The sequence below is a fragment of the Cryptomeria japonica genome, chromosome 4 (assembly GCF_030272615.1).
Source record: "Cryptomeria japonica chromosome 4, Sugi_1.0, whole genome shotgun sequence".
NCBI classification, from domain to species: domain Eukaryota; kingdom Viridiplantae; phylum Streptophyta; class Pinopsida; order Cupressales; family Cupressaceae; genus Cryptomeria; species Cryptomeria japonica.
The window spans coordinates 779,647,204-779,666,923 of NC_081408.1; the positions used below are offsets into that span (position 1 = coordinate 779,647,204).

Here is a 19,720-nt window from a genome sequence, read left to right on the forward strand (position 1 = left end):
TTCATAACCATTCATATTATCAATATCATTTGAATTATAATTCATATTATCCTTATTACTTAAATTATAATCTTGTGACATACAACATTATGCTAAAATTCTATAACATACAATACGGTAATAATGATGACATAATTCTATAACATACATATTATAATAATCAAGACATAATTCTGTAACCTACACATTATAATAATAATGACATAACTATCAAAAACTACAAGTATATCTATATGTGTGTGTGTGGCACACATATCTACAAACATATACGTACTTGTGGCGTATCTGCTATCTTCTCCCTTTTCTCTTGCCTCTGCCTATGCATCCGTAGTTCCTATCTCCTTCGTATATTTTCCTTCTTATATCATATTCAGTTCTATTATTGAAAACCATCCATTATATTCATAATAATATGTATATTTATAATTTATGCTTTTATAAATATATAAACATATTTTTATTGATGTTATGTCAAGTATGTATGTATGTATATATATATTATTATTTTCTGATTTGGATATAAATAAATTAATAAATTAAATTATATTATCAAATATTTATCTGTTACCTATTCTATAAATTATTAATACTACCATTGTCTAAACAGTAATTATTAGTCTATCTAGAGGTTGTAAGGCAGACAGATCTGACATGCATCAGATCTGGTCTGCCACTATATATGATACTAAATATGGTTGTCATGCATATTGCAGTCTATTTAATAGTGTTTATATTAATATTCGTATATTACTATTACTGCTAAATTCTGCATAAAAACATTGACCAGCTTCATATATTAAGCATACGCAATAAGCACATCCCCATGCATACCACCAAGAGAAGGGATATTACTGCTTTTAATTTAATAACAGTTCTGATCTGATGTCATTGATGGTGCTCATCAGTGATGCCACCCATCCCCCTTCCATAATCATAGACTATATATAATGATTTCCCCTCCTATCGATCTCAGTTATTCTTTTTCTTTATATCTCTCAATGTGAGGGAGAGGTCACACCTCTTCATCATGTATACCCTTTGGCAAGAGCCACACCCTTTCACCATTAGCACCCTTTGAAGGAGTGCAACTCTTCATTATTTCTGCCATTTGAAAGGGACAACCTCTCATAATCAGATCTGCACTTATTATTTAAATCAGATCTGCACTTCTCATTTCCAAATTATTCCCCCTCTCAAATGAGGTTCTCTTCTCCCTTTTATATCTCATTGTTGAGGGAGTCACAACTTTTCCTTTCATGTCTTTTGACTTTTCATTAACTTAATTAATTTTAATTAATGATATTTAATTATTTTAATTAATATTTTAATTTAATTTTAAACGTTTTACTTTTCTTATTATCATTTATTATTAAATTTTATTTCAAAGTGGGGACATTACAGTTGATGTGCATAAGTGATATGAAAATCATTCACGTACCCTTATGAGATTGCACCATCTTTGTGTAGTTGTTTCCTCATGGCAAAGCAAAGCTTGGTTTGGTTTGGTTTCACTAATTCAGCAATCATTTTTGCATTGTTAGATGTTAGCTTAGATTTCCTTAACCTTTCATCATTTTGTCATTTATTTTCCAAGTTGGATAAGTTTTCCACATTCTAGCTAAGCGTAAGTCCCTTTGTGTGAACCAGCATATCACATCTATACCGTGAGAATATCCATAATTGAAAGTCGATCGTTCGCATTGTAAACCTTGGAGTTGCCTTATTTGATCACATTGTTTAGAATACGAGGTTTCTTTGTTCAAGAGAGGATAGAATACTTAGTATTTTATTATGTGTTTGAGGTGTCATAAAAAACACATCAACATGATCCATTGCCAAAATCTTTGGAAACCACTGTAAATCTGCTGCCTTTATGGTGTAAAATGGGCAGCAAACAGAGAAGTATATGGTTTTAGAGAAATCTGTCAAGTAAAACTTGGTCATGAGTATTATCAAAGCACACTTCTGAGGTAAAAGAACCACTTGTAACTTGGCTGCATTGTTCAGAGCGTACTCCTCAGCCATCTTTGCCACTTGAAATATGACATCAATGGTCAAAGTATGTGCTTGTGTAATGTCTCCATCATAGGTATAAACAATTGGCGGAGAGGCTTAGTCTATTTAATTCTTGTAAGATAATTGGGATGTGGAAAGTGAATAATTAATTAATTAAATTAAGTTGTCTAAGGACATTTATTTTACGGACAACTTATATTTAATTAATTATTCTATTAAATTTGGACAGTTTATTAAAAAGAGGCTTATTTAGAGCCCAAAAGTAAGTTAGATTAAATGTTATTAAAAGTCACTTTGAGGGAGAAAACAAAATAAAATATTTCAGTTATTCAAAAAGGGGTATAAAATGGAGAGTTTGATAGGAGAAAATCATTCTTGGCATTTTACTTTTTCAAACCCCAGCTTAAGATTGAACAATTGTTCATCTTTCCAGCCCTAGTGCAAAACCCTTCGGCAAAGATTGGTTTCAAGGAGGAAAACTCTTCTAGCTATTTTGTGAGTGGATTTGTCTAGGATTCACAAGTGTGCTGAATGAAGATGTTTTTTGGTGGTAGTAGAAGATCTTTGTTTTAAAGAATATTGATATTTATTTGCATAGCAAATCTCATCAAATAATAAGAAGGTATATTCATTGTGGAAGGCTGATTGCATACAGGCCACACGTTACTGAAAATAAATATTTCAATATCTTATCAAGAAATGCACTTAATAGACTGGCCATGTGTTTGGAGTTTGTGAAGAATCAATGACTGTTTCGAAGAGAAATCAAGAGCGGATTACACCTTAGTTTGCAGGCCATACAGGTACAGGAAGGGCCATGAGGCTTTTTGGAGAGAGGCACCCTTCTAAAGAAGGGTTTAAGATCCCTATTCCCTACCTGCTTCATGTACATTGAGTTTCCTTTGACTTGGAGGTGAGCCACTGCTGTTTAAGAAGTTGTAAGAGGGAAATACCATAGTTGAAAAACTCGGACTCGGCAATGACTCGGCAAGCCCAAAATTTTTAAAAAACTCGAGACTCGCAAAAACTCGGGAAAAAACTCAGCAATAACTCAGTAACTTTATCGAACATTTGAAAATACAGTCATATAATCATATTACATTTTAACTAGTTATTCAGTGACCAGTCATATAATCACATTACATTTTTATTCACACCAAAAAACTAGATGAAAACCTTGGCACATCTTGTCTCATGGCCAAAAACTAGAAGTTGTGAATCAAATTTGTAATTCCTGATGAGTTTTTCTCGAGAAATAGGGTTTAACCCTTGAGATTTCGCGAGAATTTCCTCAAAAACGCTGGATGTTTTTATAGAAACTCGGAGCCGAGTTTAATGGCGAGTGACTCGGCTAGGGTTTTGACCCGTGAGTACTCGTGAGTTTTTGAAAAACCCGCAGAGTTTTTCATAAAATACTACTGCAACAGGGGCGTCACTGTGCAGAAAATATACAGATTTAAATATTGCTTCTGGTTTCCAAGGTATGAGTGGTTTGTGACAGCAGTACCAGCACTCACAGTAACCAGAACTGTTCCAACTGCATGGAAATTTGATGTGAGCAGTCCCATAGTCTAAATTCAGTCAAACAACTCATCCAACATATTGCCCGATACAGTTTAAGGTCAGAAATTGTATGTATTGTTGTTCTATTTAACTATGTGAATGTAATTTCCATATTTATCACAGAAATGAAGTTATGGTGCAATCATTTCCATTCATAGACTGATCAAGTTGCAGCTTATAGATCATAATTTGTTATGGTTAAAATAATTTCTTGCATTTTTTACTATTTGGCATTTTGTCAAACATTTGTCAAAAAATCGAAAATATTGGGTTAGGGATATTTCAGCTTTACATGCCTCTATCATTTAACCTAGCCATTTACCTTGCAATTTACTAGTCACCTAAATCTGGGTTTTACATGGAGAGGTGTGTGTCTTAAAGGCCCCTGCCACTTAAAACCGTTTTCGATCTTGCTAAGCATGCACTTGAAGAGTCCTTGTGACTTTAATATACTTTGACAATTTTCAAAATGTGCACTTTTAACAGATGGTTAGCCCATCCAAAGTGTGCCCTTGAGTAATCATTGGCCAAAGTTTGGACACTTGAGAGAAATTTACTGCTTTTGGTAAATCCATACTATTGATCAAAACTCTTAGACACTATTTTCATTCATTGTTTTTAATCAAATCAACCCTAGAAAGGATAAAATTTACTCAAGACAACTACAAGGGACAAAGGCAACCCTGACATTCAACACCTTTATGCATCAAACTGACAGATAAACTTGACAAAATATGCAAGGACTTAAGATGAAAAGTTTTGTAGCGGTACAACAAGATACTTGTTAGGATTCCTTCTACACCAGTTTTCTCAGCCTGAGGCCACCATATTCGGTACAACAAGACACTTATTAGGATTCCTTCTACACTAGTTTGCTCAGCCTAAGGCCACCATATTCCAGTGATGTCCTTCTACACCAGTTTGCTCAGCCTAAGGCCACCATATTCCAGTGATTCCATCCTTCATCGTGTAGTGAAACTTGTAGTGCATCATAGATAGGGGGTATGTCTTTGCCCGTGCATAGTCTACTTTTATTATGAGGTACACATGTGCTGCTTATCACCCAATCTCCCGAAGAAACTTGGTTATTAGATTATTTTTATTTGAAAGGAATCAGTCTACTTGCTTCAGTACAAATGGCATGCCACCATTGGTGTAAATGGATCAGTAGTTACAGACACATGATTATGTAATGTTGAAATGTCTGTAAAGGTGTTCTTCATTTTACAGCTGCTATTTCTGATGATCAGAATTTTTTTATTTTCTTGATCTACTAGCATTAAGATTGACATGATATCACTCATGAATATCTCTGTCATTCTCATGATAGACATTAATGACTAATACCTTTTGAATATGTGTTTTCTGGCATTCCTTTTATGAAAAGATGTCTCTCGTAAATTTTATGATAGAACCTTCCACCTAGTGATCAAATATGAAGAAATAAAATTGAACAAGCATCTGAGTTCTGGTCAGGTGCTTTAATTTTTTGAGATTGTCTTATCATTGGTGCTAATAACATGTATATTTTATGCAGGATTGAAGAAGGATGTGATGCAAAATATTCCTCCCAAGAAAGAGCTCATTTTGCGTGTTGAACTGAGTCCTCTGCAGAAAGAATACTATAAAGCAATTCTGACTCGAAACTATCATATATTAGCTCGCCGAGGTCGATCTCAGGTATCTATTACTGATTATATTCATCGTCTGTCATATCCAAGCATTAGGATTTTTAGTCATTCTAATAATAATTGCTACTACATTATTGCTATATTGCCTTGATTCAGATTTCCCTCAATAATGTTGTGATGGAACTCCGAAAGCTATGTGGGCATCCTTACATGTTAGGAGGAGTGGAACCAGATGTTAAAGATGTGCAAGAAGCATATAGGTTTCTTCTTATATGAACTTTGATTCCAGGATACATATTTTAGGATTTACAAATTAGACACAACTAACTATTGGTTTTAGGGGTGCCTACTTTCACTTGTGCAAAACACAAGTTTGGTTTTTCTTATTTTAATTATATTGCTTATTGTGACAGGAAGCTTTTGGAGGCTTCTGGTAAGCTTCTTTTGTTGGACAAGATGATGGCCAAGCTTAAAATTCAAGGTCATAGGGTGCTTCTTTACTCACAATTCCACCATATGCTAGACATATTGGAAGATTACCTCTCTTACAAGGTATTCATGATAAAATGTCTACCAAATATTTGGCTAGATGGGTAAGGTGTTTGCTTGAACTCTAAAATTTTATCAATGTGTTTAACTGATCTATAGCTTCATTAAGGATTGACATCATATCTGTTAGAAGTGGAATTGCTTCTATGTGTAGATCTTGGCGCCTATGCTATCCAATCTTTGAAACAATGTTAGTGCAGTTATGAATGAGGGATTTGGCAGTCAACCTTCCATAATCCACTTACAATATCAATGCACAATATTTGAAATGATATTAGTTCAATTATGTAAAGTCTATTGTCTAAACTGACCTAATTTTTAGCTCTGTCCTTTTGCTTTATAGTTTCAGTTTTTGAATGATATGTTTTTATGAGTTTGTAAAAGTATGGAAGTTTGTTTCCTTTCAAATTTCCATTGAAATTCTCTTGGAAAAAATAGAATTGCATGTGCAGAAGAAAGACAAGATGAACAAAAATAAGAGACTTTAAATTTAATTTTCTGTTACAAAAGTATTGCATTAAACTTTCTGACCTGTTATTAGCATGTACAGCAGCCTAATATTTAATTCATTCCTTGAGAATATGTCAACCCATTTTGCATACATCGAACCCTTGCTACAAAGAGTGATGGTGCCATGATCTTGCAAGCTTCAAAATTATTCCAAAGTCTGTTCCTTAGTGAAGAATTTCTGAAACAAAACAGCAAACATGATATGCCAACTCCGAAGGCTTACAGTAGTTGAAACTATTCATTATGCACCCTCACACCATATATTCCATAGATATTTGTGGCCAGCATTAAAGAGAGGTGGCCTCCAAAGGACAGTAATACTAATATTGTCAGGCTTAGAAAGCTAACCCGGAACTCAATTTCCTCCCACGTAATGCGATTCTCCCGCGTGCCAAGCTTACTCCCCACGAACTTCAAAAAGGAGATCCACATGTTCTCTAACCACTGCGGCTAGCATATAAAATGGAAATCGACCCGAAACTATTCTTCAATACGCTTTGCGTTAAGTTTCCAAATGGTGCCCAACACTTCCTTTATCATCTGTGACCATTCTTTTCAGATACCAGCACCCATAAACATTAGTGGTATTGACATTTGATTGAATATCCAAGTATTAATAAATCTTAATCTCCACAAGTTTGTCTCCGGATGAGACTCGACAAATTTGATAAATCTCAATGAATGCACTGTGAAATACTAGAGGAGAGGTACTCCCAAAGAAAGCAATCAAGAATTCAGAGGTAACCAAGCTGATTGAGGCCATATATGATGACTGGAGTTTAGATGTGACCAAAATCACAAACCCTACGGTGAAATATGCCACCATGGGCATAGCTTACTATGTATATTTGTAATATCCCCCTTAATTTTTTCCCAAATTTTTGCACAATTAACAATAGACACCAATCAACCATTAGGGTTAGATAATGAAAAATCAACATTGCTGAAAGTAACCCTTTCACTTTCTGATCACCGAGAGCCCAACATGGGAGGGTGAGAGCATACGGTGTCAAGGGGATCGTTAGCTCAATAAACTGCTGGAAATTAAATCACAAATACAATACTGGGCGGCAAGCCAGCCCCTTCTGCTTATCTAGCGGGTGTAAGAACTTCTATAGCAGTATGGCAGTGCAACCAGCCAATTAGAAGATTATAAACTGAAAGAACAACAATCATTCGACCACTTATTCAGTGGGAGGACTGAAAATGGAATTACAATCAACTCTACCGCTTATTCAGCTGGAGGACAACGTTACAATAAATATGAAGGAAGCAAGCCAGCCTCTTCCACTTATGCAGTGGGACTAAGAGCAACAATCCAAATAGATAGCTGATAGTACTACTAATCAGCTTTACAATGCAATATGGATTATCAGAAATACTAGAAATCACCGTCCACAGCTAGGCAGTGAAGCCAGCCTCTTCCACTTATCTAGTGGGACTAGAGAAAACAATGGAAATTGCTGTTAGTACTACTAACCAACATTACAAATGATTCAACAAAGTTATTCCAATGCTAAATGCCAAACCAACAACTGCAACTTATTACCAAAACCCTTTTCACCTCACCAAAGAACTCACACGCTTGAAAACCAACTTCAAACTCGGAACACTAAATCTGATATGAATGAACAACAGGCTGGAAATGCAGACCAGCAACATAGAAATCCCCACAAACACTTCTAACTCACTCTAGACACCCCAAATTAACTCAAAACACACTCCAAAGACCCTAGACATAAAGCGACTAAGTCTAAACTGAGAGGATGGCACTAACAAATCAGAAACAGCATAACACACAACCCCAAACACCTCCAACAAGGGCGCCTACAGCAGAAAAGTTCGACTTGTAAATAAAAATCCAATACTCCAAGATATTCAATGAAAACTTACAAGATGAATCGCCCAAGGCATAGGAATTGATCTATCAAACACCTAGAACGAGCTGACACCCACACAAGGAGCTATGAACGAAAACACACTTCAGCCACACCAAAACCAGCAAACTGAAAATCCACACACAACACTCCAGAATCAGAAAACTAATACATAAATCTGCAACATTATCTTCAATCCACTCCTCTGAATGAAGAGCAGTCTCTAGCTCGACTAGTTGCTGTATTGCAAGCAAGAAATCAAGATATAGCTAGGAGGTAAGCGTTCCCCGAAGCTTTCACTCTGCATTTCGACAACATTTCATTATAAAAAATTCTTCGATGTCCAAATGAGAGCCCAAGGCCTGTATTTATAACTTTTTGCCAGCCAAATTCAAATTCAAATGCTCTCCAAATGTACCCAAACCAAATGCCATTCCATTTCATCCACATTTGGCGTTGCATTTCATTTCATTTCCTTGCACAAAACGCCCAACTCACATTCACCCAAAATCGCCCTTTTTAATAAATATAAGTGTCATAAAATAAAGTGTAAAGTGGGTGCCCAACTATGACTTCCAAATAAAAAATATTACTAAGGCAATATACTTAGAAAATCGCCCCATTTGCCTTGAGTTATAATTTAATTATTAACACCATGACGAGCCCCTGGAAGTCATATGCAAATTTCACCCAAATAGACTTAGGATAAAATTAATATCTTCTCCCCTCCTAAGTCGTCCATCCATAAAATAATCAAGTATTAATACCTAATGCCTAAGGTATTAATATATTAAAAATACCTTCTCAAATACTGATTATTGCCAAATTGAGCCGGAGACTGAAGTGCTGGAAATCACCAAAATTGAATTGAGTTGGATCTCTGAACTGAACTGTTAAAAATAGTCATTTGAGTGAATACAAGATCCTGCCAAAATAATATTGCTAGAAATAGCCACTGAGCTGAATTGTAGAATCCTTGCCAAAATTAGCACTGCCAAAAATAGTATTTACTATAAATAGCATACTGCTAAAAATAGTAAGTGTTTCCAAAGTAATTTTTACCACATTCTGATCAACTGCCAAACTTACTAAAAATAGTAAGTCTCGAAAAGGTCCTCAGATTGGTTTGCATGTTATACCATCGTAGAGCTCTCAAAAAACCCAGAAAAACCTAGAGAACTCAACTGCTTCTGCCTCCACTTAATAAAAATAGTAAGTTTCTCAAACTCCATAACTTGCTATACATGTACCCTCACTGGGAAGCTTTCTGTAAACCCAAAAGAAATCCAGAACCCAAGTTGACAAATTCCAACATGCAAACCTTCGAAAATGTAGAATCATCCCCCTAGAGGTAGGAAACCCTAATTTTTGCTTCCAACTAGCCTATGGGTCTCCAGAATAGGCTAACGGTCCCCAAAACAAACGTGGAAAAGGGGACATTACAATATTACACAAATAGAGAGGACTCTACAATCGCAACTTCCATCCATAGAGTACATCATAGGGTGGTTGAGGGGAAGAATATAGATCTCTTTGAATTTTTCTAGCAAGAACTTCTAGAAAATGTGGAATGCATTAAGCAATAGCACTATTAGTTTGAGGGTGGCATCCTCATCATTTGTTTGGCATTCTATGTCATGAATGAGCTACCAATGTTTGTAGGGAAGATTTGAGATACAACTAGACTGGTTGCCACACAAATTCAAGACCATGTGAAACATTTTCAAGATGCCACTTCCTACATGGCCACATTTTGGTGTTTCTTTAAATCCCTTCAAAAAACGATGTAGAATAGCGATAGTATTATCTTCTTGGTTGACAAATATTTCACATTGATGGAAGAAATTGAACCTTGGACATCTTGGAAATTGTCATACAAAATAACATATGTGGAGATTATAAACCAGATTGAATCATTAGTTCAATATCAGAAAAAAGATTATGTTTCTCTGTGTTGGTTAACAAATTTATCACTTAACTCTATATTCTCACGCCCACAAAGGTGACAAATGTAACCACAGTTGAACAAGTTTGAACAAACTATCTACTGACTGATTCTCTGCTTATTTTACAAGGTGGCGGCTACTTTCAGATGATATTCAATGAATAGAAATTAATTGAAATGCTTTTAACCAAAAAACAAATAAGGAAAGAGCTTTTAACTAGAAAGCTTTGAAAAGGCATGCATAAAATACAAACACTTTTTTAGAATTTTCAAGATTTTAAATTAACTAGATCGCCACAAAGTACCATTCACAAATAATATCTTTGAAGAAACAAAAAACTGAAACCATTCACCACTCCAAATATAAATTATTCACTGGTAACCATTCAAAAGAACAAAAAGCATCCACACATCATAATTCAAAGATTACAAATATTTGAAACCACCAACGAATTTTATATATTCAAAACAATAAACAGAAATATACTTAAAGAAGTTTGTTCTTAAGAGTAAAACAAAGTTTGCCCAAAAGATCCTAAAATGAAAATAAGTCCAGTTGTTTAAAACATTTAGAGAAACAGTTTCTTGAAGACAACTGCTATTTTAAAATAAGTCTTATAGGCTTCCAAGCCAATATTCATGAAAAGCAATAAAACAATAAAATTATGAAGCTGCCCCCGCCTATTCAGCTTCTGGTTCATTATCGCCAACGATCTCCACCTCCTGATCAGCACGTGCCACTTCCTGGGCCTTAAGCCTTTGTTTGTACTCATGGTACTTGTGCATGATCGACTCCAAGTTCGGGTCCTCTGGTACTGCTGTGATGCACAGTCTTGTTCTCTATTTTGAAATCAGCCTGTCAGTAGTGGCTATGTTTTTGTGCATTTCATCCATCTTAATCTCAAAGACGGTAGTATGCATATGTAAGTGACACAATCCCTTAAAGGATTCCAAAGAAATATTTTGAGTCTCCCTGGTGTTCTTCTGATAATTCCCCTTGAATTGGCCCATCATTTCACCAAGTTCTCGTACATTCTCCTCAAAGCTATCCATAAAATCAACATCCAGAGCACTGAGATTATTCTTTTTTTTGAGCATATCATTCAAATAGTATTTTAGGGCATCATCAATGTCACTGATATAATCACGGTAGATCCTTTCTTTCCATTCCAAGGCTTGTCACCATCTAAGATCAACTTCCTTAGGATGTTCTACCAATTTTTTAGTCATCAGAATGGAAGGGTTCAATGTCGTGAGCTCTGTAACCTCCTTTGAAAGCATGAATATGCTCCCATGTTCTTTCCTGACCTGTTGTATCTCAGCTAACAATTCCTTTCTTTTATTCCGAATGTTCACATACAACACCTTAAACTTAGTGATGTAAGTAACGCCAATTCTATACATTTCATCTATCGATTCAATTATAGCTTTAGCATATCCTAAACTACCTTTTATCTTTTTCATAGTATCTGGATAATATTTTTTTGTTTTTAAGTGCAATAAGAATTACCAACAAACACATAACCTGTTAAGGTTAGAAAACATAATCTCAAAGCTTGCTGAAAATGCAACCCTTCCACTTTCTGATCACCAAGTGCCCAATGTGGGAAGGTGAGAGCATACGGTGATAAGAGGTTTGTTAGCTCACAAATCTGGTGGAAATGATAAAGCAAATACAATACTGGGCAGCAAGCCAACCCCTTCCGCTTATCCAGCAGGAAAGCAAGGAACTTGGCAGTGAACCAGCCAAGAGAACAATACAGCAGACACAAATCACTCTACCGCAATATTTCAGCGGGAGGATTGAATTACAAATTACTCAACTCAACCGCTTATGCAGCGGGAGGATTGAATTACAAATTACTCAACTCAACCGCTTATGCAGCGGGAGGACTGAATTACAAATTACTCAACTCAATTGCTTATGTAGCAGGAGGACCATTACAACCAACATCACTTGACCGCTTATGCAGCGAGAGGATTGAATTACAAATTATCAGATGTAGGCGGCAAGCCAGCCTCTTCCACTTTTCAATGGGATAAGAGATTGCAATCCAGAATGGGTTAGTAGTACTACTAAACCTTACAATAAAAAAGGGAAGTGAGAGTAGAAGAATAATGCTGAACATAAGAGATAATGATCATGAAACTCTTTCAACATCAAAAACAGCAGGCTGGAAATGCATAACCAGCAACCCATAAACTCACTAAATTACTCATCTCACTCAAATCTCACTCAATTCACCCCAAATCACTCCCAAACCAACACTAGACCAGCAGCAACTACTACAAACCAAAAGGAAGCAACAAAAACACCACAAATTACTTTGCAAGCATCCCAATGCATCCTCTAAAACCCATGCCTAGCTAGATATTTTCGATTTGCATTATTAAATTCAATACTCAGAGAAAAGTGCCACAAACTTACAATATGAATTGCCAACAGCAAGAAGGAAGATTGAACTAGTACCCAGAATGACAAGTCACTCAGGCAGAGAGGTGTGATAAAAAACGTGCTTCAGCCACAGGGAAACCAGCAACTCCAAAAATCACTCCAAACTCCAAAAACAATGAAACATGCAATGAAAGTATCATAGATTACAACACGCAGCTAGGTACTATATCTCAAGTACGAAACTGGAAAACACTAGGGAGCCGCACTCTGAAGCTTCAAAGTTCATACGCCAATCCGGCAGCATAACGATGCAAATTTTCAAGATGCCGAAATGAGTGCCCAAGGCTCATATTTATAACTTCACGCCTCCCCAAATGCAAATGCAAATGGCGCCCAAACTCCATTCAATTCACTTTCATTTCGCCTCATGTTTCCACCAACATGGCGCCCACTTACCTTTTCCTAGGCAAGTTCGAACTTTGCCTTATGGTGGCGTTTTTTTGCAATATTAAAACATTAAACAAGAGATGTTTAATCCTCCTAAATTTCCACCAACAAATTCGCCTTTCGACTTAGGAAATAACACATGGATATCAATTAATTATTTTTCCCTAAGACATCCTCAACATTTAATCAGTAACTGCAAATATTTAAATATTAAACCTTTGACAAGGAAATAATATTTAATTAAATTACTTATGACTCCCATACTGATCATTAACAGAAACCAGGATGAAGCAGAGTAAAGAAGACGATAGAAGCGCTGCAGGACCAGGACCCTATCCACTGCCAAAAATAGAAATACTCCATACTGCCACTTACTAAAAATAGTAAGTCATGAATTACTGCTCCGAAAAGCATGATCTTCACACCCAGTGACGGAGCATGGAAAGCTCAATAGGATAGCATCATCCAAACAACCAACCCTAACTTACTAAAAATAGTAAGTTCTCGGCTCACCAACGTTTGAAACCCTAATTCTTCATTCCACATAGCCTACGGGTCACAGGAATCGGCCAATGGACCATTGAAAGCACATCATCGAGAAGTAGACATTACATCCCATATCCACATGAACGATCTTATAATCTTTTTCTGTTATGTCACTTGCGTTCACATCTTTAATAGGATCAATGATCTCTAGGAGTTGGTGACCAGATACAGGATTAGAAATGATTCGTCTTGGCCTTTTTAGGCTTGCGAGAACTTTGAAGTTGCAGTGCAACTGTATCAATCTCACTGGAAACAGGGGTAGACACTTTTCTTTTCTTTTCTACCTTTGTCTTCAGCCATGCTGCAGAGGTTGTTTCAAGCCTTGACTCTTTATTAATAGTGCTGGGGGTATTTTGCACAGGAGAGGAGGGAATTTCAAGCAAATCAGAGAAAGAATGATCATCAATTATCTGTTGATAAATACCTTCAGAATCAACGAGGGAAGATTTCCCTCTGGGTGGCACAATTCTGTCATCCTGCTCACAGGTTGATTTTAGTCTGGCAATGGTTTCTTCAGGTTTCTCTCCATCGCCACTTGATTGAGAACCTCGGGTTGGTAACCTATCTGCAGACTTGGCTGTTGATGCTGGAATAGGGGAAGAGGAAATTGCTCCTTGCTCTCTACAGGATGACGACCTTTGGCTTTGTGAGGAGCTGACATGTTGTTTCCACTTGCCATTTAACCAATCAGACGTTCTTCTCAACACTGGAGCAGTGCAAACCATGTTGGCATTACTGATATTGACAAAACTTGTTAATCCAGTGAACTAGTATATTAGCTAAGATTTGTCATTGATGACTAACACTAACTGGTGGAGTGGTGTATCTCAGTAGCAAAGGTGATGGCTTACAAACAACATGGAAGCAACATCAAAGATAGATGATCAAGGTTCAATCGGCTCAAGGGAAGATAGACTAAGCTAACCGGTCTGTCATTCAAGAAGATCGGTGTTAAGCTTAATTCTTCAAGTTGGCTATTTGGATGATGATGAAGTCACAGAAGGTGACTTAGGTAAGAAGGCTTGACGTCCTATGCAAACCGGAACCTCATTGGCAAACAGGAAAAGAGGCTTGATGGAAGTACTGCAAACCGGTAGTGAAGAGCCCAGTGGTATACCGATAGAACGGTGAAGCAAAAGGAAGATAGGCGGTCATTGGAAATCTCAGAGCAGTGATCGGTTACACAGTTGAGATGGCAAAAGGTGATTTGGTGAGTTTGTGAAGTCAACCTCAGTCATCATGCAGTTAAGCCATGATTATTTGCGGATTTTCTGGTTCGCATTTAAAAGACTGAACTCGACCCAGAAGTCGCTATTTTTGGGGGATGCAGTGGCAGATTTGGATGAGTAGTTGGTGGAATTGTTGTAGGGTGCACAGAGAAAGAGTGGGAAGATTTTAATTTGAAATCTATCGAGATTTGTGATCGGATTGATTAAGGAAACCCCTGAAGGTGACGACAGAGGGAGTATAAAGTGTTTTGAGTTCATGCAAAACATTTTGATCGAAAAATTTGCAAAGTGCAAATCTTGTGAGAGGCGATCCAAAGGGCAGAATGCAGAGGCAGAGTAAAGAGTGAGGAAGTGCTAAGTGATTTAGCAATGTAGAGTGTGTGTGTGTGAAGTTAACCAGCAGAGTGCAGAGCCAAGTGTAGAGTAGAGGGTATGAGTAGAGAACCGGTGTAGTGTAGGGCAGACACAACCGGTGCAGACAGAGTATGAGATTCATTGTGATCTGATCAAGCTATCAGTAGCTATTCCAGAAGATCAACTTCCTGTTGCTTTCTAACCATTGCAACTCAAAACCCTTAACCGGGTAGACTTTAATAGGTCGCTTTGTAAAATCCCTTAATCGGGTGACATCTTAATTGATGATCCTAAGTCCTTTAACAAGGCTACCTCTAACAGGGTAAAGGCACTAATAGGCCTTAAAGAAAATCCCTTAATCAGGTGGCACCTAACAGTGTCTTTGTAATCTCCTAACAGGGATGGCTCCTTAGTGCCTTACAAGGTGTGGTCCAGAAGAGTACAAATTTTGTGAGCATCAACTCACATCGTGGTTTTCTCCCATTTGGGTTTCCACGAGATAATTCTTGGTGTTATTGTGTATCTTTTCATGCATGCTTGTTCTCCTGCAATAACTATTTGTATTGATGAATATTAAGTTAGTGCAGACTTGAGTAAAAGGTTTTTAATTCTGTATAACCGGTAGGTAACTGATTCACCCCCCCCTCTCAGTCACCGGTAGGTAACTGATTCACCCCCCCCCTCTCAGTCACCGGTAGGGACAAACAAACCATTACGTCTGAGACCTCTTCTTTGGACCAATCAATTTCTGTGGGGGCCACATCAGCAAAGCTATGATACTCTGGGTCCAAAATGACTTCATCTTCGATCACATCATCAGGAACATTAAAAGAAACACCAAGAGTATGAATTTGCTGCAAAGAAAGCCTCATGAAACCTCTTTTAAACACTTCAACATCATCTAAACAGTCCTCCCAGAACTCCTCGAGCTCAAGCCAATGCATATAACCTTTAGCTCCGTACAAACTCTACTTTGCATATCCCTTGCTATCAAAACTACTTCTAGACGACAGAGATTGAAAATGGAACTTCTCTAGAATTGTTCCCACAACTTTAGTGGCACCATTTGTTTTGCAAGAGAAATGAGTTGTTGCCAACAAGAAGGAGTATCCTTTCTTTCCCATGTTTAGATATTTAACATTTACCACAACCATTTTGACGTGAAACTTCCAGGAAAACAATATAATCAGATGGGAACCGAGGCAATTTCAGCGGGGCCTTCTCAAGCAGTCACTGGTGAGGAGGGACCTCAAAGAGATCAATCCGGACCTGTCAGCAAGAGTAAACACAACGAAAAGACAAATATATGATGGAGGGAATGCAGAACAGATTGTTTTATTGCATGAAATTTGATTACATCCAATCGGTAACAACCGGGTTACAACATAGCGGCTCACAGGCCTGGTAGAATAGGTCACAATCGGGACCTTGAATCTTATGATCTATCTTCTACGCATAGTCTAGCTACTTGATTCTCCTATTGATTCTAATTGATTGCATTCTAATGCGTAATTACAAATATATATCGATCCAAAGGATCCAATTGGTCCAAAAGGGATCAAAACCTGAAGAACAAGACCTAACATGAAAATAACAAGGTCGGCCTTCGCCAAGAGATTCCTCCGGAAAATCCGAAAGATGAAACGTAGATCACGGGAAAAGGTCGGTCGCATGCCAAGGAACATCGGGATCAACGCCCAAGGCTCCGCAAGCTTCGGAATGGGTTCCGGTACATCACCAGAATAGGTCCACGCAACTGGTAACAAAGGAACAACTGGTAACAGGAAACTATCGTATAGCAATAAACACCATTGTCACAACACAAATTAAGACTCAGATGGATCAAATAGAATTTCACATCCTTTAGGTGGCAACCTCGTATGATGCCTTACAAGATTCAGATGGGCAGAGTTAGATGTAGATGAAAGACCCTTATGTGTAATTTCAACAGTTGCAGGATCAAAGGGAACAAACAAGGCATAAGTTCCAACAATTGAGGAAAGTGGTCCCGTAATTATTTTCACACTTTTAAAATCTGACCATCATACCAGAAAAAGGTACATGTTATCTTAGTTCATCTATGAACACAAGTCCTATCATGAAATTCTAAACTTAGATTTAGAATTAGATACTAGGTGAACCTATATAATTAATTGGATTCATAAGCTATAATTGGAAAGAGATGAAGAAAATAGATTTGCATACCTATAAAATACTTTAACCCTTTTGCAAGTGCTTAATGTTGTTATCAATCTTCTATATCTCTGCTCTTTCTATAACGGACAAAGAGTTCCTTTTTTCCCTATTTTCTTTTCCACTTTATTTGCTTTCAATATTTCTTTCTTTCATTTCTTTGTTTTTAGAACAGATATGTAGTTTTAAATTATTTTAAAACAAAAGTTGATAAGGATAGATAGAAAAACCACTATTTAATCTTATTATATAATCTACACTATCTGTTGTAAAACTATTTAAAATTTAAATATAATAATAAAAAAAAAGCACAATATTTTCATAAAACTATAACCAGCTTTTATATATTTTAAGTCAAGAATTATTTAATTTAATTTTACTTTTTAAATCAGTAGAGTAGATTTAAATTTTATTATTATTATTATCATTATTTTATTTTTCTTATAAGTTTATATATATATGTTCCACAATTATTTTAAATATAACTATAAAATTAGAATTTTTGTAAGAGAGGGTCATGGCGCTACTGCACAACCATTACAACAGCTTAACTGCCAAAGACCAATTTCATATCCTCTCCACTTGTCCTTACCCCCTCTACCCTTTCCCATCCTTCATTCTCACTTTAGTTTGTATATAAAGATCCTCACTCGAAACTATTGAAGAATCTTGACTCAGCCAGCAAACAAAATTCAATTGGCTCCTTTCTTTCATCAACCCACCATGCACCAACCCTAGCATTTATTGATGTTTCTTTCATTTCACAGTCTTACATGGATCACATTTCTGGTTATATAGAAGATGATAGCTGTACCTGCTGTCTATTGAGAATTTGACCTGAATAACATCTCCTGTAGATTGAGATCCAATTTTATATTTAATTAGTTAAATTCAGTTTTTAATCTTAGTAAAATTTGAATTCTAATGCTATAATTATGTTTTAAATGTCTCGTGCTATTGAACTAGACGTTAATTTGTTAATCCATTTCTAATGTTGATGAAAGAAATGGACATATGAACGAATTGACGGAAAAGTAAATGGAGTTGAAAGACAAATTCGAATTGATCGTTTCAATGCACCAAACTCAACACGGTTCTGTTTCTTACTCTCAACCCGAGCTGGCGGATTGGGTATTAACCTTGCAACTGCAGATACTGTAATATTATATGACAGGTAATTTCATTCAGAAAAAAATATCTCTTCACAAACATGACTTGATTAGTGCTTTCATATTCGTCAATTTTGTTATTATTCTCTAATATTAAAATGTTCTACAGTGACTGGAATCCACATGCAGATTTCCAAGCAATGGCCAGGGCTCACCGCCTTGGGCAAATGAGCAAGGTATTGCTAATTTCATATCCATCTATAAGTGATAACTGAATTGTAGGAATTACTTTAGGATGCCATTATATTTTTACAGTCTGTTTCACCATATTGTTAACTGGCACTTCAATGATTGTTTTTGACAGGTAATGATCTACAGGCTTATTACAAGAGGAACTGTTGAGGAACGCATGATGCAAATGACTAAGAAAAAAATGATCCTTGAGCATCTTGTAGTTGGTCGCTTGAAAGCCAAAGTTTTGAATCAGGTGTTGAATTTCATTGCTAGTATTTGTTTTTGCTGTATATTTTTATTTGATGTTATTCTAATTTGCTTAGTACCTACTACCAATCATCAAAACATCATAGGGTTGAATGTTAAATAATATTTTTCTTCCTTTCTAGGAAACATTAGATGATATATTACGCCATGGAGCAAAAGATCTCTTTTTTGATGAGAATGGGGAGGCTGGAAAGTCACGGCAGATTTATTATGATGATGCTGCAATTGACAGGTACATTACAATCCTTATTTTTGTATGGTCCATGGTCCAATTTGTTAAGGTACAATTTAAATTTTTTGTAGTTCTCTTTAACTTTTTTTTCTATAGGAGACATTGAATGTGAATTTCTAGTGTTCTAAAATCCTGGTTGTTGTGTTTTTGAAGATTACTAGATCGCTCTTTAGTTGACAATGAAGACAGAGGAAGTGATGAAGAGGAGAAGAATGGATTTTTAAAGGCTTTTAAGGTAAAAGATACACCGAATTTAATTTTCCTTGACACCTTTTCCTTTTATCAGAAAATCATTTTTTATTGACATTTATTTTATAGATTCCTATATTTGCTATCTTTTTGAAGTACAGTCTGCAATATGTCTGCTACTTAAGTAACAATTTAGTTATTGACTCAAACTTGTCACTCAGACTCAGCTTAAAGTAGCTTTTTTTGATTCAGACTCAACACTTAGACTAAGAGTCAACACTTAAACTCAACTAGAACCATTGAAAAAATATAAAATATAGAGATTTTAAGGGATTTAAACTTTTAAAACGCACCCTTTTGTAGGTAAACTCTGAAGACACCATGCAACACACATATATAAGTATACATCAATTGCATGTGTGAAAACAGAGATT

The 19,720-nt window shown here is 36.3% G+C and overlaps 1 protein-coding gene across 7 annotated transcripts in view; it reads left to right on the forward strand.

The window, feature by feature from the left end:
* The window catches only part of LOC131031980 (CHD3-type chromatin-remodeling factor PICKLE), a 276,430-nt gene that overhangs the window by 157,607 nt on the left and 99,103 nt on the right, over positions 1–19,720 (forward strand). For all 7 annotated transcript variants that reach the window (XM_059220166.1, XM_059220170.1, XM_059220169.1 and 4 more), the window contains 8 exons: positions 5,117–5,259; positions 5,367–5,470; positions 5,624–5,762; positions 18,260–18,429; positions 18,534–18,600; positions 18,729–18,851; positions 18,988–19,097; positions 19,251–19,332. In XM_059220166.1, coding sequence (XP_059076149.1) covers positions 5,117–5,259; positions 5,367–5,470; positions 5,624–5,762; positions 18,260–18,429; positions 18,534–18,600; positions 18,729–18,851; positions 18,988–19,097; positions 19,251–19,332 — 938 coding nt within the window. The remainder of the gene's footprint in view (positions 1–5,116; positions 5,260–5,366; positions 5,471–5,623; positions 5,763–18,259; positions 18,430–18,533; positions 18,601–18,728; positions 18,852–18,987; positions 19,098–19,250; positions 19,333–19,720) is intronic.